This window comes from Thunnus thynnus, chromosome 3, assembly GCF_963924715.1.
Source record: "Thunnus thynnus chromosome 3, fThuThy2.1, whole genome shotgun sequence".
In the NCBI taxonomy this organism is placed as follows: domain Eukaryota; kingdom Metazoa; phylum Chordata; class Actinopteri; order Scombriformes; family Scombridae; genus Thunnus; species Thunnus thynnus.
This window is the reverse complement of record NC_089519.1, coordinates 39146266-39161265: the sequence shown is the minus strand read 5'-3', so window position 1 is coordinate 39161265 and position 15000 is coordinate 39146266. Positions and strand designations below refer to the sequence as shown.

The 15000-nt window shown below is 40.8% G+C and overlaps 1 protein-coding gene across 2 annotated transcripts in view; it reads right to left on the bottom strand.

Moving 5' to 3' along the window:
* The window catches only part of LOC137180463 (mitogen-activated protein kinase kinase kinase kinase 3-like), a 66704-nt gene that overhangs the window by 26718 nt on the left and 24986 nt on the right, over window positions 1-15000 (bottom strand). For both annotated transcript variants that reach the window (XM_067585852.1, XM_067585853.1), the window contains 9 exons: window positions 11018-11073; window positions 10282-10329; window positions 10126-10168; window positions 8469-8541; window positions 8147-8278; window positions 6288-6350; window positions 2875-2956; window positions 1934-2050; window positions 63-135 (listed from right to left, as the gene is read on the bottom strand). In XM_067585852.1, coding sequence (XP_067441953.1) covers window positions 63-135; window positions 1934-2050; window positions 2875-2956; window positions 6288-6350; window positions 8147-8278; window positions 8469-8541; window positions 10126-10168; window positions 10282-10329; window positions 11018-11073 — 687 coding nt within the window. The remainder of the gene's footprint in view (window positions 1-62; window positions 136-1933; window positions 2051-2874; window positions 2957-6287; window positions 6351-8146; window positions 8279-8468; window positions 8542-10125; window positions 10169-10281; window positions 10330-11017; window positions 11074-15000) is intronic.

Below are 15000 nucleotides of genomic sequence, written 5' to 3'. Positions count from 1 at the left end.
TCACCATCATCATCATCTTCATCATCATCACCATCATCGTCTTCATCATCATACGGACTCACAGTTGATCTCAGACAGAGTTTTTCCTTCTCTGGTGTTTCCAGATGGGATCCTCTGAGGGACAGAGGCAGCAGCCTACAGACAGACAGACATCATCATCATCATCATCATCATCATCATTGACATTCACACTCTGAACTGCATTATTGTTGTATAAAAGGTGCTATACAAATAAAGTTATTAACATCATCACACTTCTGAAGTTGGTTCAATCTCTGATGTGTTGAGCATCCTGCAGACTGACATCTCGTCATCTCTTCTTCTTCACACTGATATTCAAACTGCAGCTGAATGTAAAACATGTTTCCTCACAGTTTCATCAGATGGAGTATTTTTCATTTAAGGGATAGTCCACAGTCTCAGTCATCATACAGACACAGAAACGCCATGTCTCTGTAACTGAGTAACAGCATTCAGCAGGTAAAAGCTGTTTGTTGTTATGATGTTGACAGGAAACACTTTTCATGCTACTTTTAAATTAGTGCAAGAAGAAACATTTGATGGTGTAAACATATTTCTTTTTAAGAAACAAACTCCAAACTGAGTAGATGTGTTTTTTGGCCATTGTTTGCCTTTAATGGACAGCTAATAGTAGATAAGTAGACAGGAACCAAGGGAAGACAGAGGCCTATTGTTTTTGTAAAGATTATTATTATTATTAGGGCCCAAGCACAAAAGAGCCCCAATGGGCCCCAACGGTCCCTGGCTCTGTGCGAGGAACCTATTGTTTTTGCAGAGATTATGATTATGATGATGATGATTATTATCACTGTTGTCATTCTAGTACGCCATTGCATTTTTGGGGGGCTTGGGAAGTTTGAAGACTCACTCAGAATTGGAAAACATGTTAGAACTGGTGAAAATTGCAAAGTTCTGTGATGATTGGGCTCAGGCGTGGCTGGCGGGCTCCATAGCGCTCCCAAACGCAGGATATCGGAGAAATATAAGATATTGGATATGGGTCTTGGGTGTGGGTAGCTCAAGGGCACCCCCTAGAAAATTTCAAAGTCAAAGCCCCCACCTTTGAATTTGACGTAAATGTATGAGGCAGATGTACCCTCTTCCATACTCTAAATCCAACAGGAAGTCAGCCATTGACGCCATTGACAGGTGTTGTACTTTAACAAACTCATCCTAGAGATTTAACCCGAGTGACTTCAAATTTGGTAGGTGACATGTAAAGACCTTTGTGATGCTAAATTGCAAAGCTTTTTAGTTTTCATGGAACGCCCTTGGCGTGGCGTGCTGGACAATTTTGCCCAAAATATATTTGGGGGATTAAACAGGAAGTTGTAACTCCACTAGACTTTGTCCAATCTGCCCCAAATTTCTCATGTTTGATAAGAGTCCAGACCTGAACACATCTACATGTCAATATTTAGTCATAGTCATAGCGCCACTAACTGACAACAGGAAGTCAGCCTCATGTAACAAACATCATCCGATTTACATGAAATATACATTTCAATGAAACAGAGAAACACATCGATCATCCTGCTGCAGGAACCCTTTCATGTTTTTACTTCTTTGATAAATGACACGATTCATCAAAGAAAATGATCTTTGATGAACTTTTTGTTGACTGATTACCGATTAATGGACTCATTATTACATTCAAGTTACTTAAGTCACATGACGCACTACACACGACAGAATGTGATGGAATATGATGGCACGTGACAGAACATCAGAGAACATGACAGATGATTACAGAACATGATGGAACATGAACGGATGTGACGGAACCTGACAAAGGGTTGGACAGACAGATATTAGCATCCACAGAGCTGTGAAGCTAATGCGGCTAAAACAACAGTTTGTACTTCACAAGTTCTTGGCTTCATTTCTCTCTGCACCCAAACCACCCCCTCACCTCCACGTCGGTCTCGTCATCGTCCAGGTGGCTCTGGTGGTCCTGGTCCGGGTTACTGGCCTTATCCAGCAGCTCAATGGCCAGAGTCCGGCTGAGAGGCTGAGAGACGAGCGGGTGCTGTAACAAAACACAGTCCTGTGAAAACAACCAATCTCCAAACTTCATGTCTCAGATCATCCACTGATGCTTTATTTATCTGAACTCAAACCACAGAGTCCTTCAGTTAATGCAAAAAAACACATGTGTATAACAATACGTGTTTTTTTGTTGTTGCTGATTTTTTTGCTCATATTTATTTCCTCTGGTTATCCTGAGATCAGGCTTTAATAATCAGGTGGTTTCACAGAGATGCTGTAGCTTTGCTCTCAGATCTGATGTTTTCTGCTGGATTTCACAGTTTCATGTCTTTAAAATGGTCAAACTCTTCCAGAAAGAAAACATTTTCTGCTGCAGTGAACAGAGTAGTTTAAAGTCTTAATTGACCCAGAATTCACCATGTTAGTACTACTGAAGGGGGTAAAGAAGCAGACAGTGCTGCGCAACAGATGAAGACAGACATGTATCTGAAGTCTGACTGTTAGTTTAACCTAAACAGAGTCTGTAAATGAGTAAATATCAGACATTTAACAGTTGACCAGGACTTAAACGTGATAACAAGCATCTTTACCGATCATAGAGTCTTTCCTTTCAGTCTAGAGACAGACGGACAGATCACACACTGACACTGTTAGCAGTGACATGTACTTTCAACACAATCACGTCTTCATCTCTAAGCAGCCGTCTTCAAACATAAACGAGCATCATGAACATCATTTATCTTCACATAATGAAGTGATTAAATTCTAATGTGCCGATAAAAGCACCATAAAACACAGCTGGTGTCTGTCATCATCATCATCATCATCATCATCTTCATCATCATCAGGGCTCAGTTTCATTACCTGCAGAAGTTTGTCAGCAGCAGGTCTCTTCTTTGGGTTCTTGGTCAGAGCTATTTTAATAAACTGATGGAAGTTTCCGGTCCTGCAGAGACACAAACACAGACTGAACACAAAAGATCTCTAAAAGAAACAAACTCCTCGTTTTACATTAAAACAGCTGTGATTCATATTTTGCCTTTTTGCGGTCAGTGCCTCTATATCAGGTGCAGGATATGTGTTGTCCCTGTGTCCAATTACAGTCAATTTGAGTGGTATGACACAATTCCATCCAATCAACCACAAAAACCTGGAGGACATTATACAACATCTGAAATCCTCCTGTTGCCTTGATATTCTGCTTAGAGGCTTTTTCAAAATTGTATCAAACTGCATGGCCTCAGATCTTCTACATATTGTCAACACATCTCTTCTCTCAGGTGTCTTCCCACTGGCCCTGAAAACTGCCGTCATCAAGCCACTCTTAAAAAAGAACAATCTGGAACTTCACTATTGAGCAACTATAGGCCCATATCACCTCCTGTTTTTAAATAACATCATTGGAATAGCTTTTTCAAAAGTTTTTCAACAGCTGAAGAACTTTGTGACCCTAAACAACCGTTCTGATGTCTTCCAGTCAGGATTTCAACCACAGCACTGAGACTGCTCTTGTTAAGGTCTTCAATGACATCCACTTAAACATTGACAGTGGCAGAATTTCAGTATCAGTATTACTGGATCTCAGTGCCACATTCAACACGGTCGACCACAACACATTACTAGACAGACTGGAAAACTGGGTGGGACTTTCTGGCACAGTACTGAAATGGTTTGAATCCTACTTAAAGGACAGGAACTATTTTGTGTCTGTAGGTAATTACACATCTGAGCGGACAAAAATGACGTGGAGTTCCCCAAGGCTCCATTCTGGGGCCTCTTCTGTTCAACATCTACATGCTCCCACTGGCTCAGATTATGGAAAACAATAAAATATGTTAACTCAGTTATGCAGACGACACACAAATTTACATAACCATATCACCAGGGGACTCTGGTCCAATACAAGCACTGAGTAAGAGCACTGAACAAGTCAATTATTGGATGTGTCAGAATTTTATTCAATTAAACAAAGACAAAACTGAAGTAATTGTTTTTGGAGCCAAGAAAGAACGATTAAAAGTCAGCACTCAGCTTCAATCGATAATGTTAAAAACTACAAACCAAGCCAGAAATCTTGGTGTCGTCATGGACTCAGACCTGAATTTCAACAGTCACATTAAGACAGTTACAGAGTCAGACTACTATCACCTGAAGAATATATCAAGAAGTAAAGGACTTATGTCTCAGCAGGATTTGGAAAAACTTGTCCTGCTTTTATCTTGTAGACTTGACTACTGTAACGCTGTCTTCACAGGTCTCCCTAAAATATCCATCCGACAGCTGCAGCAGATTCAGACGCTGCTGCTCGAATCCTCACTAAGACCAAGAAAGTGGATCATATCAGTCCAGTTCTCAGATCTTTACACTGGCTTCCTGTCTGTCAAAGCATTGATTTTAAAATATTGCTGTTGGTTTATAAAGCACTGAATGGTTTAGGGCCCAATTACATTACAAATACATACATACAGTGGTTTATTGTTGTAATGGTTTACTGTTGTAGTGGTTAACTGTTGTAGTGGTTTACTGTTACAGTGATGTACAGTGGTTTAGTGTTGCAGTGATGTACAGTGGTTTGCTGTTGCAGTGTGTACAGTAGTTTACTGTTGCACTGATGTGCAGTAGTTTACTGTTGCAGTGATGTACAGTGGTTTTCTGTTGCAGTGGTTAACTGTTGCAATGGGTTTAGTGTTGTAGTGGTTTATGATTGTATTGGTTAACTGTTGTAGTGGTTAACTGTTGTAGTGGTTTACTGTTACAGTGATGTACAGTGGTTAACTGTTGCAGTGATGTACAGTGGTTTATAGTTGCAGTGGTTTATTATTGCAGTGGTTTATTGTTGCAGTGGTTAACTGCTGTAGTGGTTTAGTGTTTTAGTGGTTTCTTGTTATGGTAGTTTACTGTTTAGTGATGTACAGTGATTTATTGATGCAGTGGTTAACTGTTGCAGTGATGTACAGTGGTTTATTGTTGTAGTGGTTTACTGTTGTAGTGGTTTACTGTTACAGTGATGTACAGTGGTTTAGTGTTGCAGTGATGTACAGTGGTTTGCTGTTGCAGTGTGTACAGTAGTTTACTGTTGCACTGATGTGCAGTAGTTTACTGTTGCAGTGATGTACAGTGGTTTTCTGTTGCAGTGGTTAACTGTTGCAATGGGTTTAGTGTTGTAGTGGTTTATGATTGTATTGGTTAACTGTTGTAGTGGTTTATTGTTGCAGTGGTTTAGTGTTGCAGTGATGTGCAGTGGTTTAGTGTTGCAGTGGTTAACTGTTGTAGTGGTTTATTGTTGCAGTGGTTTACTATTGTAGGGGTTTACTGTTGCAGTGATGTGCAGTGGTTTAGTGTTGCAATGGTTTACTGTTGTAGTGATGTGCAATGGTTTATTGATGCAGTGGTTAACTGTTGCAATTGTTTATTGTTGTAGCGGTTTACTGTTGCAGTGATGTACAGTGGTTTATAGTTGCAGTGGTTTATTGTTGCAGTGGTTAACTGCTGTAGTGGTTTAGTGTTTTAGTGGTTTCTTGTTACAGTAGTTTACTGTTTAGTGATGTACAGTGATTTATTGATGCAGTGGTTAACTGTTGCAGTGATGTGCAGTGGTTTATTGTTGCAGTGGTTAACTGCTGTAGTGGTTTAGTGTTTTAGTGGTTTCTTGTTGCGGTAGTTTACTGTTTAGTGATGTACAGTGATTTATTGATGCAGTGGTTAACTGTTGCAGTGATGCACAGTGGTTTATTGTTGCAGTGGTTTATTATTGCAGTGGTTTATTGTTGCAATGGTTAACTGCTGTAGTGGTTTAGTGTTGTAGTGGTTTCTTGTTGCGATAGTTTACTGTTTAGTGATGTACAGTGGTTTATTAATGCAGTGTTTACTGTTGTAGTGATGTGCAGTGGTTTAGTGTTGCAGTGATGTACAGTTGTTAAGTGTGGCAGTGATATGCAGTGATTTAGTGTTTTACGGCAGCAGTTTTGAAGCTGACTCTGCTGGGATATAAAAGTCCAGTCCATCAGAAATCCCGATCAGGTTGCTGCTCACGTCACTGCTCTGCTATCTTTAGCTCCAGCTAACATTCAAAGAGAATATTCTATCGCTTTAGTAGCATTAACAGCACCTGGTTGGCTGTTAATAATTCAGCAGCTGCTTGATTGGATGCATAAATATTACATCACTGTTTCCATGCTAAGATAGATAGATGGATAGATAGATAGATAGATAGATAGATAGATAGATAGATAGATAGATAGATAGATAGATAGATAGATAGATAGATAGATACCCACCACTTCACCTTGTCTTTCAGTTTGGGAGGCTGAAAATTACTTTTGGTCATCAGCAGTAGAGCTCTGAGAGAGAAATACATAATCAGTCGTCATGCTAACGAGGAGTCGAAGCTGGTTAAAATTCTCTGATGATTCGGCTCCACCCAAACCCTCGTTAGTGTCTGCAGTCAGCTGTTACCCAGCAGTCCTTTCTGCTGTATGCTCAGCAGCAGATTATTACACAGTGCACATACATAATGAAGCCATGCTGTTGCTGCTGCTATTTACATGTGTATCACATGTTAAAGGTCATGGAACACACATCCTTCCCTCTGATGAGTCTCATTATTCTCACTATTATTATTATTCTACTATACTATTATACTATTATTATTATTCTACTATACAATTATACTATTATTATTATTCTACTATACTATTATACTATTATTATTATTCTACTATACAATTATACTTTTATTATTATTCTATGATTCTATTATACTAATATTATTATATCATTTTATTTCTTTGTGTATGTCTGAGAAAAGGCTCAGGGAGGAGCAGGGAGGAGCAGGGAGGCTCAGGGAGGCTCAGGGAGGAGTAAGTAAAACACACACAGTAACACACACAGTAACACACACAGTAACACACATAGTAACACACACAGTAACACACACAGTAACACACACAGTAACACACACAGTAACACACATAGTAACACACACAGTAACACACACAGTAACACACACAGTAACACACACACAGTAACACACAGTAACACAAACAGTAACACACACAGTAACACACACACAGTAACACACACAGTAACACACACACAGTAACACACACAGTAACACACACAGTAACACACACACAGTAACACACACACAGTAACACACACAGTAACACACACACAGTAACACACACACAGTAACACACACAGTAACACACAGTAACACACACACAGTAACACACACAGTAACACACACACAGTAACACACACACAGTAACACACACAGTAACACACACATAGTAACACACACAGTAACACACACAGTAACACACACAGTAACACACACACACAGTAACACACACAGTAACACACACAGTAACACAAACAGTAACACACACAGTAACACACACAGTAACACACATAGTAACACACACACACAGTAACACACACAGTAACACACACAGTAACACACACACACAGTAACACACACAGTAACACACACACAGTAACACACACAGTAACACACACAGTAACACACACACACAGTAACACACACAGTAACACACAGTAACACACACAGTAACACACACACACAGTAACACACACAGTAACACACACATAGTAACACACACACACAGTAACACACATAGTAACACACACACACAGTAACACACATAGTAACACACACACACAGTAACACACACACAGTAACACACACACACAGTAACACACACAGTAACACACATAGTAACACACACACACAGTAACACACACAGTAACACACACACAGTAACACACACATAGTAACACACACACACAGTAACACACATAGTAACACACATAGTAACACACACACACAGTAACACACACAGTAACACACATAGTAACACACACACACAGTAACACACACAGTAACACACATAGTAACACACACACACAGTAACACACACAGTAACACACATAGTAACACACACACACAGTAACACACACACAGTAACACACACACACAGTAACACACACACAGTAACACACACACAGTAACACACACAGTAACACACACACACAGTAACACACACAGTAACACACACACACAGTAACACACACAGTAACACACACACAGTAACACACACAGTAACACACACACCTCATGGGGTGCAGGTCGAACATGGGCGGCTGCAGCTCCGCCAGTTCGATGGCGGTGATGCCGACGGCCCAGATGTCACACAGCTGGTTGTACCCGCCCTTCCTCTCCACCGCCGCCACCTCAGGAGCCATCCTGCAACACACACCTGAGTTCAGAGGGAGCCAATCACAGAGCCCGACATAGAGAGGCGCCTCCCTGAATACATAAAGGCTACATTAAAAACAAGAGGCAGAAATAAGCTGCATCATCATCATCATCATCATCGGCAGACCGCTGACATCAGCTTTCGTCATGGAGATGACCAGCAGGAATAAGGTCATACCAGTATGGCGTCCCAATGAAGGATTTCCTCTTAGCGATGGTCATGGTGATCTGAGCCGACACGCCGAAGTCCGCTGTGTCAACACGCGCGCACACACACACACACACACACACACACTTCAGCCTGGGGTCAAAGGTCACATCAGTGCATACATTAACTGTATGTTAACGGGTAACCCGTCGGCTTCTGACTGAGACGGTTCATCTCGCTCTCCGCTTCACTTCCTGTCTGCTCTCTGCTGTTGCTATAGTAACGCCTATAATAAATACCAGTACCGTTTTATTTCCTGGAGTAATTTGCTGATATTTAACATTTTAAGTGATGCAATTTAGTACAAACTAAAAGAAAAATGGTTTGAAGTAATAATTCAGTTTCTTCTAAATTGCGTGTGACGATGTGACGATGTCTCCGTTTATAACGCTGTTTCTAAAAATGCATCCATCACCTTTATTTACTGATCTGTTACTTTCTCAATTCAATTATCTCCTAAAAGTAGCTTCTGTGCAGTTTATTATCAGGACATTACAGAACTTATATGAATCTAATAGTTTGAATCACAAAACTAAGTATTTTCCGTCTGTTAAGAATCAAATTATTAAGATTTTTTGCAAATTAAGAACCGAAATATAACAAACCGACCTGCAACATCTTCTGTTCAGAACTGAACGAACAGATTTTACACATTAGTGATTGAAAACAAACTGTATGGTGGAAATATAACGAGTAGAGACATTATGATGCATCGTCATTAAAACTAACATCGCTGCTGAGAAACTCAATACTTGGATGTATTTTGGTTGCGTTTTGCTTTTACAGGTTAATTATTTTTTGCCTTTATAATCTGAGAAGTTAGATAACAAAAAGAGATTTTTATAACACAATAATTGTCATAAAGAATGAAAATATTTGTGCTGTAATGACTTTTTACTGTTTCACTCATTTCAGGACATGTTTTCAATAATTTCCTAAAAGTAGTTTCTGTGCACTTTATTCTGAAGTACTAAACAGGAAGGAACTTTATCCTTATTTAACACATACTTCCAGTATAAAACTGCATTTGACATGTTCAGTATATTATTATTATTATTATACATTTGCTACAATCGTTGCAATTTCTGATGATCATATTTTACATCAATTTCTTGTTTTGTCTTTTTGTTTTGTTTTTGTGTCTTTGCCTTCATTTATTTGTTTATCTTTATTTATTTTTGTGTCTTAGAATTAGTTATTATTAATCAGCTTGTATGTCCTGTCCTGTCCTCTCATTATAGAGTTTTTAAGAATTGTTAAGAATCTAATTAACTGCATATGAATCCAAAAATAACAACCAACTAAACACTTTTTCAATTTGTGAGGAGTTTAATACTAGAATATCAAATAAGTGCAAATCAATTGATTAATAAAATAATCGTCAACTGTTCTGATAATTGAATAATTGTAATTTTAACTTTTTAACATTTCACTAAACAATTAATTGATTTAATTGAAGAATGAACCCTCAGATTAATCAATAAAGAAAGTGATAGGTTATCATTATCTAACACTGTACACCATGTGCCACAGCAGGTGATGTCACTGAAAAGCTCCGCCCCTCTACCTGTGGGCGGAGCCTGAGCACCCGCCTGATGTGACATCACAAAGCTGACAGCAGACTCACCCAGTTTGACGTATCCGTTATCAGTCAGCAGGATGTTCGCTCCCTGCAGACACAACACAAAGAGTTAGTCGCAAGCCGAAGCTCCGCCCCCTCAGGTAAGCGCTCATTCTGTCACTGGTCAGGTGACTTTACAGGCCAATCATCATCACAGCTCACCTTGACGTCTCGGTGCATCTTGCCTTTGCTATGCAGATAGAAGAGTCCCTGCAGAACACACAGCACAGATTCATCTACAACCTGATTGGACAGAACCTGGAGACTCAAAGAATCTGATTGGACAGTACCTGGAGACTCAAAGAATCTGATTGGACAGTACCTGAAGACTCAAAGAATCTGATTGGACAGTACCTGGAGACTCAAAGAATCTGATTGGACAGTACCTGAAGACTCAAAGAATCTGATTGGACAGTACCTGGAGACTCAAAGAATCTGAATGGACAGAATCTAGAGACTCAAAGAATCTGATTGGACAGAATCTAGAGACTCAAAGAATCTGACTGGACAGAACCTGGAGACTCAAAGAATCTGATTGGACAGTACCTGAAGACTCAAAGAATCTGATTGGACAGAACCTGGAGACTCAAAGAATCTGATTGGACAGTACCTGGAGACTCAAAGAATCTGATTGGACAGTACCTGAAGACTCAAAGAATCTGATTGGACAGTACCTGGAGACTCAAAGAATCTGATTGGACAGTACCTGGAGACTCAAAGAATCTGATTGGACAGTACCTGAAGACTCAAAGAATCTGATTGGACAGTACCTGGAGACTCAAAGAATCTGAGTGGACAGTACCTGGAGACTCAAAGAATCTGATTGGACAGTACCTGGAGACTCAAAGAATCTGATTGGACAGTACCTGAAGACTCAAAGAATCTGATTGGACAGTACCTGGAGAGTTTCCCGCAGAACATAGGCGATCTGAGACTCAGTCAGCGGGCCGGTTACTGAAACACAAATTAACAATCAGTTACGTTTGTAAAGTTTCTAACATTTGTAAAGTTTGTAATGTTTTTAACTTTTCTAACATTTATTATGTTCGTAATGTTTCTAACATTCAAAACATTTGTAATATAAACTAAGGCTCAGTGTAAATATGGAACGACTCCCAATTACACCAATCAGAGGTCACTAAAATCAACGTTGAGTCGGTTTGTTAATATGCAGAAACAATGTGGGACTCTGTAGTTTCCTCTGGGCCGCTGCCTGATCTGACCAGTGATGTCATGTACAGCCGCATGTCATCATTCAACCGCTGGCTGTCGAGGTGGCGTCCAGCAAACGATGTGGGCTTCATAGATAACTGGCAGACTTTCTGGGGAAGACCTGGTCTGGTTAGGAGAGACGGCATACATCCCACTCTGGATGGAGCTGCTCTCATATCCAGAAATATGGCTGAGTTTATTAGTAGACCAAAACCATGACAACCCAGAGCTGAGACCAGGAAGCAGAGCTGCAGTCCTACACGCTTCTCTGCACTTCCATTAGAGCAGTTACCCACCCAAAACCACATAGAGACCGCGTCTGTCCCCAAAACCACATAGAGACCGTGTCTGTCCCCAAAACCACATAGAGACCGCATCTGTCCCCAAAACCACATAGAGACTGTGTCTGTCCCCAAAACCACATAGAGACTGTGTCTGTCCCCAAAACCACATAGAGACTGTGTCTGTCCCCAAAACCACATAGAGACTGTGTCTGTCCCCAAAACCACATAGAGACTGTGTCTGTCCCCAAAACCACATAGAGACTGTGTCTGTCCCCCAAAACCACATAGAGACTGTGTCTGTCCCCAAAACCACATAGAGACTGTGTCTGTCCCCAAAACCACATAGAGACTGTGTCTGTCCCCCAAAACCACATAGAGACTGTGTCTGTCCCCAAAACCACATAGAGACTGCATCTGTCCCCAAAACCACATAGAGACTGTGTCTGTCCCCCAAAACCACATAGAGACTGTGTCTGTCCCCAAAACCACATAGAGACTGCGTCTGTCCCCAAAACCACATAGAGACTGCATCTGTCCCCAAAACCACATAGAGACTGCATCTGTCCCCAAAACCACATAGAGACTGCATCTGTCCCCAAAACCACATAGAGACTGCATCTGTCCCCCGACCACTTAAATCTATTGAATCTAAAATAAACAGAAGAGTCATTCATAAAAATCTAATGAAAATTAAAACCACTACTGCAACAGTACAACAAAATATGAGAATTAAATGTGGACTCTTGAACATTAGATCTCTGTCATCTGAAGCCGTATTAGTAAACGATTTAATCTCAGATCATCATATTGATTGATTGTCTTACTGAAACCTGGCTGTGTCATGAAGAACATGTCAGTCTAAATGAATCCAGTCCTCCCAGTCATATTAATACTCACATTCCTCCAGACACTGGCCGAGGAGGAGGAGTCACAGCCTCATTATCAACTCTAGACCTGAACTTCATTATAACTCATTAGAAAGTCTTGTTCTTAGTCTCTCAGCCAACCTGGAAAACTTTACAGCCAGTTCTATTTGTTATAGTGAACCGTCCTCCTGGTCCGTACTCTGAACTCTGATCTGAATTCTCAGAGTTTTTATCAAACTTAGTCCTTAGTACAGATAAAGTAATTATAGTAGGTGATTTAATATTCATGTGGACGTTGATAGTGACAGTCTCAGCACTGCATTTATCTCATTATTAGACTCAACTGGCTTCTCTCAGTGTGTAAATAATCCCACTCACTGTCTGAACCACACCCTAGACCTTGTTCTGACTTATGGCATCGAAATTGAACATTTAATAGTTTTTCCACAAAATCCTATTTTATCAGATCATTACTTAATAACTATTGAATTCCTATTACTGGATTATACACCATTAGACAAAAATGTCCTCACTAGATGTCTCTCTGATAGTGTTGTAGATAAATTTAAGGAAGCAGTTCCATCAGTACTGAATTCACTGCCATGTCTCAATACTACAGAGGACTCTTATGTTAACTTTAGTTCCTCCCAAACTGATAATCTTATTGATAGAGCTGCAGGCTCATTACGAATAACACTCGACTCCATCGCCCCCTTAAAAAGGAAGATAATAAAACATAAGAGGTTAGCTCCATGGTTTAACTCCCAAACCTGCAAATTAAAGCAAACATCAAAAAGAGATCACATTTCTCCCATTTTAGCTTCACTACATTGGCTTCCTGTAAAATCTAGAATAGAATTTAAAATCCTTCTCCTAACTTACAAAGCCCTTAATGGTCAGACACCATCATATCTTGAAGAGCTCATAGTACCGTATTATCCCACTAGAAAACTGCGCTCCCAGTATGCAGCTTACTGGTGGTCCCTACAGTCTTTAAAAGTAGAATGGGAGGCAGAGCCTTCAGCTATCAGGCTCCTCTCCTGTGGAACCATCTACCAGATTCAGTCCGGGGTGCAGACACCCTCTCTATGTTTAAGAGTAGGCTTAAAACTTTCCTTTTTGATAAAGCTTATAGTTAGGGCCGACCAGGCTCGCCTTGGATCAGCCCTTAGTTATGCTGCTATAGGCCTAGACTGCTGGGGGACTTCCCATGATGCACTGAGCTCCTCTCTCCTCCTCCTCCTCTCCATCTGTATGCATTCATGTAACATCAATGCATGTCACTAACTTTGCTTCTTCTGCAGAGTTTTTGTGCTTTCTCACCTCACAGGAAAAGTGTCCGAGTTGTGGGTCATGGCTGCGGGGATGACGGCATCCTGTGGGTGTCTGCCTCAACACCTTCTCCTGCTATTATTGCTTTTTATTATTATTAGTCATATTTCTATTATTATTATTGTTATTCTGCTTCTCTGTGTCTCCTTCTTTCTCTCTCAACCCAACCGGTCGAGGCAGATGGCGCCACCTAGAGTCCGGTTCTGCTTGAGGTTTCTTCCCGTTAAAGGGGAGTTTTTCCTGCTGCTGATGGAGGAATGTTGGGTCTCTGTAAATTAAAGAGTTTGGTCTAGACCTGCTCTATGTGAAAAGAGACCTGAGATAACCTCTGTTGGGATTTGGTGATTTATAAATAAAACTGACTTGACTTGTAACATCTGTATACAATAAACAATATGTCTGTTTGTAATGTTTATAATGTGAAATTAAATCAAACCAACAGAGACTGGAGCTGGGCTGAGTGATGCAGGATGTCCAGTTGTGTCTGAACAGAAACAGTTTGTGGAAGAAATTCACACAAGCAGGAAGTTGACTTGAAACGGAGAGTATTGATGAGTATTGATCGATGGTAATGGTATCAGGTGAAAACAGATTTCTGTAGATATATAACTGAACAGATAATAAGGGGAAACATTCTGGCAGTTTAGTTGGTGAGATCAGTAAACTGTCTCTGACTCACAGACATCAAACTGTGTTGAGGCATTTAAAGCAGCTGCAGCATCACCATTTAAATCGTAATGTGTCTGCGGGAGTCGAGCTCCGGTCACCCTCGTCTTCCTCGCTCTCTGCGGGGGGCGGAGCCTTATATGAGGCCAGCGGGGGGGCAATGTGGAGGTGGGTGGTGCCCCCGCTCGCCCTCCGCAGCGTCACTGAGCCTTAATGAAGGCGAGCGTTTCACCGCCGGGCCTCGTTAACTCTCGGTGACGACACGGCGACTCTAACAACCGCCGGCCAAACCAGACAAGGTCTTAACGAGCAGGGACATGAAGGCAGAGTGGGCATCGCCACGGCGACAGGGACAGCTGAGGGCGGACAGAGAGTTAAAGATTTAAAGATGGATGTTCAGACTGAGCTCATTACTGAAAGCAGTTCAGATCTGAAGCTTCAAAGGAAAACAGACGAAGACAAAACTTCAAACACAAACACGACTCAGTGATGTTTCTACTCACAGAGGTTCAGTGATCATC